The 8,042-nt window shown below is 35.1% G+C and overlaps 1 protein-coding gene across 1 annotated transcript; it reads left to right on the top strand.

The window, feature by feature from the left end:
* The first annotated feature begins 621 nt into the window (after positions 1-621).
* Positions 622-7,535, top strand: LOC110900128 (peptidyl-prolyl cis-trans isomerase FKBP20-2, chloroplastic). The gene is made up of 7 exons (XM_022147029.2): positions 622-771; positions 2,766-2,838; positions 2,924-3,126; positions 3,651-3,760; positions 4,401-4,509; positions 5,126-5,202; positions 7,186-7,535. The coding sequence occupies exons 1-7, from the start codon at positions 717-719 to the stop codon at positions 7,303-7,305; spliced, it is 747 nt and encodes a 248-aa protein (XP_022002721.1). The 5' UTR covers positions 622-716; the 3' UTR covers positions 7,306-7,535.
* Positions 7,536-8,042: the final 507 nt, after the last annotated feature.

Raw genomic sequence — 8,042 nt, forward strand, 5'->3', positions numbered from 1 at the left:
GTACCTGAAATATTCGGTACGGTACTGGTATTTAAAGGTAATATTCTGTAAAATTCCGGTACCGAACTGAATGTACCAGTAGTTGGTTCCAAAAATAACTTGGTACCGGTACCCAATACCAAATGCTCATTCATAAGTGTGTAATAATAATAATAATAATAATAATAATGATAATAATAATAATAATAATAATAACAACAATAAGAAGAAGAAGTTTAAAAAAATAAAATTATGTGTCATTTTCGTCCCTATATTTTATGTGTCATTTACGTCCTTGGAATAACTGAGTTATGTTTTTTTAATTGGGTTAGTTTTTTGGACTGAAATGACACGTTTCAAGGATTTCGGGGAGGAAAATGATGCAATTTTAAAATTTGGTATGATAAAAGTGGACAAACCACCGAAAAGTAAATGACAGTTAACTCAAATGAAAAAAAAAAGATATAAACACAAAATAATTTTCCTTAAAATTGAAAAAAGATATATAAACACAAAATAATAACCAAAAAAAAAAAAAACCGTAAACTTTATGGGCCATCCTTAAAAGTGAAAAAAGATATACACAAAAATAATAAGAAAAAAACGTAAACTTTATGGGTCAAAATGCTAATACTACAAAACTTGGGGGGATAATTTAAGATATTCGCCAATTTGAAGATAAGCCTATAGTCTTCTCCATAACCCCTCTGATCTCAATAACTCACAAATTCTGCAGTATGCTGATGCTTTCATCTCCACCTGTTCAATTCAAGCCTTCGTTTACATCTAAATGTAAGTATCTTTCTCTCTTTCACACACAGTTGCACACATTCATGATTGGAACTTGGGTTTTTTAGATGCATGCCAAGTGACTGATGAAATGCCTGAAAGAAAATTTGCTTCTGATTTTGAATCCTTTAGGTTTAGGGAACTGGGAACTTTTGATTTTGTGGTTTAGAGGTGTTTGATTGGAATCAGATTAAGGTTTGGTTTAGAAGATATTGAAGGAAAAATTACAAGTTTTGTCCTTTATCTTTATATCACTTTTCAGGCGGTGTCCTTTATAACGAATGTTGACAGGAGGTGTCCTTTACTAGGTATTTTGTTGCAAGTTTAGTCCTTTACACCCAACCCAGTTAAAAAACCCTGTTAATTGTTGACAGGCGGTGTCCTTTACTAGGTATTCTGTTGCAAGTTTACTAAACTTGCAACAGAATACCTAAACTTGCAACAGAATACCTAGTAAAGGACACCGCCTGTCAACATTCGTTAAAAAGGACACCGCCTGTCAACATTCGTTAAAAAGGACACCGCCTGAAAAGTGGTATAAAGATAAAGGACAAAACTTGTAATTTTTCCGATATTGAAATTTGATTTTAAGTTTCAATTTTGGCAGTGTTTTTAAATGGTATGTGAATCTTTAGGGTATGTTTGATAAGTGCATCAATGTTATGATGAAATTTAGTAGAGATAACCATTGAAACAAACGATTTCGGTGTAGAACACTTAATCAAGTTAGTGAATTGTTCGTCTTATATCTAGACGTAATTCTGGAAGAATAAGTGACCGAGTTAGGATATTGCTGCTATTGATACTTGACACAATTCTGTAAGAACAAGGTGTCGAGTTTACGAGTTTGCATACTGTTGTTCTTGAATTATGACAATTCCGGAAGAACAAGTTATTGAGTTAGGATATTACTGTTCTTGAATGTCTTGATATAATTCTGGAGAAGCAAGTTATCAAGATAGCAAATTGCTAGTTTTAATCTTGACAAAATTCTGAAGAAACAAGGTATCGAGTTAGGATATTGCTGTTCATGAATCTTGACACAATTCCGTAAGAACAAGCTATCGAGTTAGGATATTGCCGTTCTTGAATCTTGACACAGTTCTGGAAGAACTAGTTATCGAGTTAGCTTACTGCTGTTCTTGAATCTTGACACACAAAAAAAAAACAGATAAAAAGAAAATTGACAAATTTTGGTCCCTAAGGTTTGGTCACTTTTGCCACTTTAGTCCAAAACTCAAACCTTTTAAATCTGGGTCCCTGTGGTTTCACTTTTATTGCCATTTTGATCCAAAAATGAAATCAGCTGATATTTGGCTAATAAAATCCTGTTATTTTGTCCTTTTTTTCTCAGGGGCAAAATGGCCAAATATCAGCTAATTTTATTAATTTAATTAATAATGTGTTATAATAAAATTGTATTGACCGTTTTGCCCATGAGGAAAAGGATAAAATAACAGGATTTTATTAGCCAAAGAGTTAATTACTGTTTTCGTCCCTGTGGTTTGTCAAAAATCACTATTTCAGTCCATTAGTTTAAAATTTGCGATTTTAGTCCCTGTGGTTTCACTTTCGTAACCATTTCAGTCCACCTCGTAACCATTTTAGTCCCTGTACTAACAGAATAAATGGATTGAAATGGTTAAGAAAGTGAAACCACAAGGACTGAAATGGTTACGAAAGTGAAACCACAAGGACTGAAATCACAATTTTTAAACTAATGGACTGAAATAGTGATTTTGGACAAACCACAGGGACGAAAACAGCAATTAACTCTTAGCCAAATATCAGCTGATTTCATTTTTGGACTAAAATGGCAATAAAAGTGAAACCACAGGGACCCAGATTTAAAAGGTTTAAGTTTTGGACTAAAGTGGCAAAAGTGACCAAACCTCAGGGACCAAAATAGCAGTTTACTAAGAAAAAAAAAAGAACAAGTTCATGTTTTTGGCCACTTCATCTGCTGCTACTAATGTTTTAAAACATGTTATATGCAGATAAACTAACAACTTTTGCTACGCTACGAGAAATCTCCATTAATAAAACGTACTTTCTTCAGAAAGATGAAAGGTAAAACACTTGAGATAACTGTTTCCACATCGTTTCTAGCTCTTTCAATGCATTTAATCAGGGAAAATGTTTGATGCGTGGCTAGAGAACAGAATGGAAATACGGAGAATTTGAAGCGTAGACGACTCCTCGTGTTTCTAGTCTCAACAGGCTTGTTGCCAACTTTACCGTCGACTGCGAAATCAAAGATTAAGAACCCGTACGATGAAAAACGCTTACTTGAACAAAACAAAAGGGTGCAAAGAGAAAATAAAGCACCCGATGACTTCCCGAGCTTTGTTCGAGAAGGTTTATGCTGTTTTTCTTTTCTTTTTTCTTTGAGTAAAATACCATTTTCGTCCCTGAGGTTTGGCCAGTTTTGCGACTTTCATCCAAAGGTTTGTTTTTTCGCATCTGGATCCAAAAGGTTTGAAATCTTGCCGTTTTCATCCGGCTCGTTAACTCCATCCATTTTTCTCCGTTAAGCCAGAGTATTTCCATCGTTTTTGTTAAGTTAAAGGGCAATTTCGGTCTTTTTACATAAAGGAAAAAGACCAAACTGCCCTTTAAGTTAGCAAAAAGACGGAAATACCTCTGACTTAACGGAGAAAAATGGATGGAGTTAACAAGCCGGATGAAAATGGCAAGATTTCAAACCTTTTGGATCCAGATGCGAAAAAACAAACCTTTGGATGAAAGTCGCAAAATTGGCCAAACCTTAGGGACGAAAATGGCATTTTACTCTTTTTTTTTTTTTAATCTTTCTTTATATTGGTGGATCTTCTTTGATTGTTAGTTTCCAGGAGTTGAATAAAGTTTGAAATATGATTCAGGGTTTGAGGTTAAAGTCATTGCATCGGACAACTATGTTAAACGTGACAATGGACTTATATATCGCGATTTTGAAATTGGTACCGGTGATGTACCGAAGTCTGGTCAGCAGGTTTTTCCGCTACTTCCTTGCATTCTTGATTTTGATCCATAAGATTTTTTTTTAACTATATTATCAAATGCTTTGTCAAATTACAAGTGGCAAAATGGGTGGGTTGGTCAAAATTAGGGGTGCAAACGAGCCGAGCCAAGCCTGGTCTCGTTGGTAGTTTCTCAAGCTTGAGCTCGGCTCGTTTGTTATCTATTAATTAATATATTAAGTTAAAATAATATAAATAATAGACTCATTTAGGCTCGCGAGCTCGATATGTGAAGCTCAGGCTCGGGATCGTTTACTAAGCAAGCTTATTTATAGGTTAGGGCTTGGCTTGTAAACAAGTTTAAATAAACTCGGCTCGGCTCGTTTACTAGACAAATTTAAATAAAGGGTAAATGTTATTAAATATTAATAAAAATTAATATTACACTAAAGCTCGATAAGGCTCGACGAGCCTGAGGAGCTTCACATGCCAGGCTCGAGCTCGAGCTTGATAAGGATCGCCTCGTTTCGAGCTTTTTCTCGAGCCGATCTTGAGCAGCTTGCGAGCTGCTCGGCTCGTTTGCACCCCTAGTCAATAATCATTATATTCTGCAATGAATGAATTGCATGTGCATTTGTGGGATATGTTATTTAATGAAGTTTTTTTTTGCAGGTGACTTTTCACTATATCGGTTATAACGAGTCCGGTCGTCGTATCGATAGCAGTTATCAACAAGGTTCTCCTGCCAAAATACGAATGGGCACCAATGCATTGGTCCCAGGTGGGTGTATCTGCTTTTGACCTCATAGAGTCAAACATCGTACCTCTCAAAACAACTCGTTTGACACTCAAAAGTCAAAACAATACTTCTGAGTTTTCATTTTGTTCAAGAGTTCAATATTTGTTTTTCCGTATCTAGATCCTAAAAGTTTGAAACTTTGCCATTTTAATCCGGCTCGTTAATTCCATCCAATTTTCTCCGTTAAGGCAGGGGTATTTTCGTCTTTTTTGTTAACTTAAGGGTATTTTTGTCTTTTTTGAATACTTGTACATTATGCTAAATGCTTGTACATGAACTCATGAAGTGAAAAAGACTGAATTGCCCTTTAAGATAACAAAAAAGACGAAAATACCCCTGCCTTAACGTAGAGAAATGGATGGAGTTAACAAGCCGGATGAAAATGGCAAGATTTCAATCCTTGTGGATCCAAATGCGGAAAAACAAACGTTTGGACGAAAGTCGCAAAACTGGCCAAACCATAGGGACGAAAATGTCATTTTACTCTAAAAAACAATTCATTTGGCCCTTTAAACTCAAATATCGACTATCTCATTTATTGCGATTAGATTTATTTTGGTGCATGTTGATTAAGGTTCTTAAGTGAGAATTGATACAGGATTTGAAGAAGGTTTAAAAGACATGAAACCTGGCGGAAAGAGGAGAATTATTATTCCCCCCGAACTTGGACCACCGGTGAGTTATCTTCCTTACCATTTTGTATATTTAGGCCAGGGGGTGTGGCTTGGCGCCCCCCGCCACATCACCAACTTTAGCGCCCCGGGGCGCCATCAACCACCCCGTGCTTGTTAAAAGGGGGGCGCTATCCCTGGTTCGCCATGGTGCTAACGAGCGTTAAAGGTGTGTGCAGGTGGGGCCCACCTCTTTTCAACCAATATATATTTTTTTTTTTAATTTTGTTTAATAGGGGGCTTTAAACCATTGCATGCAAGTTAAAGGGAGGAGCTTTAAAGCCCCCCTATGACGTGGCGCCTACATGGATCTGACATGGCGTGATAAAGCCCCTAGGGGCTTTATACCAAACCCTCCAGCCTTAGAACTAGGTTACAATCTCGTGTACACGGGTTGATAAATGTCATGTTATATAATTAGTAATAAAAAAAGTTATGTTTTAAAAAAAACATATGCATTGCGGTTGAATCAACCTCTATAGTATATTAGTATACTAATAGAATAAAATAAATGTAATTTGTTAACATATACAGTCGTCAATTTATGTATTTAAAAAATGAACCTTAACTTGACAATTATAAATTTGTTAAATTAATTTTTTAAAACATTATTTCTTTCAACCGGGTATTAACTTTAACTTTTTAATACCACCTATATTTTTTTATTATTTACCATAATGTATTTTTACCATTCTTACCATCCAACCACATTAAATATTTGAAAATTTTTAGAAATCACTCGTAAAAACAATTATCATCATTATTCTTTGTTTTTAATATTTTAACCAACATAATTTTGAATTTTGAGAAGCTCTTAAGTAAAATAATATAAGTTTATTAAAAAAGTAATAATTAACTTTATATCAAATATCTTTAATCAAAAAAAATATCCATAATTAAGTAGTAGAGAGAGACGGGAAAACCAAAGAGTAGATGACCTACAATAGTGACAACTGACAAGTGTCCCCCCAACATTTTCTTTTATTATATAGATATAGATATAGATATAGAATATATATCCCTTCTAATTCATGGGTTAGAGGCTAATAATAACTTGAGTAAATTACGTTTTTGGCCCCTGTGGTTATATCACTTTTACTATATTAGCCCAAAATAAGAATTTTTAACATATCTGCCCCTATGGTCTCTATAACTAACCATTTTGGCCCCTAAGTCTAGAGATCATGGGGACAAAAATGGTTAGTTATAGAGACCATGGGGGCCAAAATGGTTAGACTCAGGGGCCAAAATGGTTAGTTATAGAGACCATGGGGGCAGATATGTTAAAAATTCTTATTTTGGGCTAATATAGTAAAAGTGATATAACCACAGGGCCAAAAACGTAATTTACCCATCAGTTTGTAAATTAGAATTATCAATCCCTTTTTATTTATTGGTTAGAGGCTGCTAATAACTTTTAACCATACCTTTTAACTAAAAGTCAACCCACAGTTTCAGCTTACAATCATGTTATGATTTTAGTATTTAAAGATAACCTTTACCCATCAATTTGTAAATCAAACCCTTTTTAAATTCATTGGTTGGAGGCTGCTAATAGCTTTTACCCATTGTTTTAACTGTTATTAGCTTTGTGCTTTGGATGTTACAAAATCTCATTTTTAAACTAAGATTCTAGTTTGACTTTCAAATTCTAAGTCCACATCTCTAAAAGTCAACCCACAGTTTCAGCTTACAATCTTGTTAAGCTTTTTGTGTTCAAAGATCATGTATATGACTATCAGGGGTATAGAAGGGGCCGCCGCGGGGGGGGGGGGGACCCCGAACTTTTCGCTCAGTAGTGTTATATATGTAGTTTTCGTATAGAAATTTTTGGGTATATACGTTTTCGACCCCGGTTCTATAGAAATTTTTGGGTATATACGTTTTCGACCCCCCCGTCATTCGGGTCAAGCTTCGCCACTGATGACTATATTACACCAAGCATCTAATTTGACTCATAAAAGTCAAAATTGTGTTGTGTTTGTAGGTTGGGCCGTCAACCTTTTTTAGCTCAAAACAGTTTGAAGTTTTTGATGTGGAACTGCTTAATGTAAAGGACTGCACAAGGAGAACCATAGCGTTTTATTCTGATGTTGTATGTGATTAAGTTGCGGTTTCGTATCATAATAGTCACAAGGCTATTTGTACATCCGTACAGTTTCGATATTTCCTTTGTTATCGATGGTATCGTTTTCAGTGTAGAGTTGCAAGAAAATGTATTAGGTCTAGATTTTTATTTAGTTGATTTTGGATACTTAAAAAATTTTCATTGATGATCCATGTGAATGTAACTCAAGAAACTGAATTTTAAAAATGCATAGGGTATTTAAAGATAAACAACTATCAAAGCAAGTTTTTAGATGGGTTCAGTGGCGGACCCGAGATTCTTTTCACCAGGGTCATAATTTTATGGTCATCGTGTGCCTATCATGGAGACTTTTTCCTGGATTGAATTGGATCGTCAAAATATTTTGAGTTTTTAATGTAGATTTAGGGTTTTCGATTTGGGTTGTAACTTTGCATGAGTTTCTCGAGAGTGATTTAAGTTTGGTTCACATGATTTTAGTTTGATTAATACGGGATTTCGTTCCCAACATCTTCTTATGACAAACTACACTACTAAAATCTACCCCATTTGTCTTCAATGAGACTAGAACCCTCACCACTTTGGGAAAATGCCACCAGTGCAACGGTTTATAACATCTAAATACGTAATAACAAGTCTATACAAGTATACAAACACTTCTATGTTCATACAAATGCTTCTATGAAAGAAAGAGCTTTGCTTCGCGTTCACACGAACACACACTCTAGGTGTTCAAGCAGGGGCGGACCTACTACGTA

Source organism: Helianthus annuus, chromosome 13, assembly GCF_002127325.2.
Source record: "Helianthus annuus cultivar XRQ/B chromosome 13, HanXRQr2.0-SUNRISE, whole genome shotgun sequence".
Taxonomy (NCBI): domain Eukaryota; kingdom Viridiplantae; phylum Streptophyta; class Magnoliopsida; order Asterales; family Asteraceae; genus Helianthus; species Helianthus annuus.

What these genes read in the sequence shown, in the direction of transcription:
- LOC110900128 (XM_022147029.2), top strand. Translation starts at nt 717, where the DNA reads ATGCTGATGCTTTCATCTCCACCTGTTCAATTCAAGCCTTCGTTTACA. An exon ending in CCCGAGCTTTGTTCGAGAAG is followed by an intron (nt 3,127 to 3,650) that starts GTTTATGCTGTT and finishes AATATGATTCAG; the next exon opens with GGTTTGAGGTTAAAGTCATT. An exon ending in CACCAATGCATTGGTCCCAG is followed by an intron (nt 4,510 to 5,125) that starts GTGGGTGTATCT and finishes GAATTGATACAG; the next exon opens with GATTTGAAGAAGGTTTAAAA.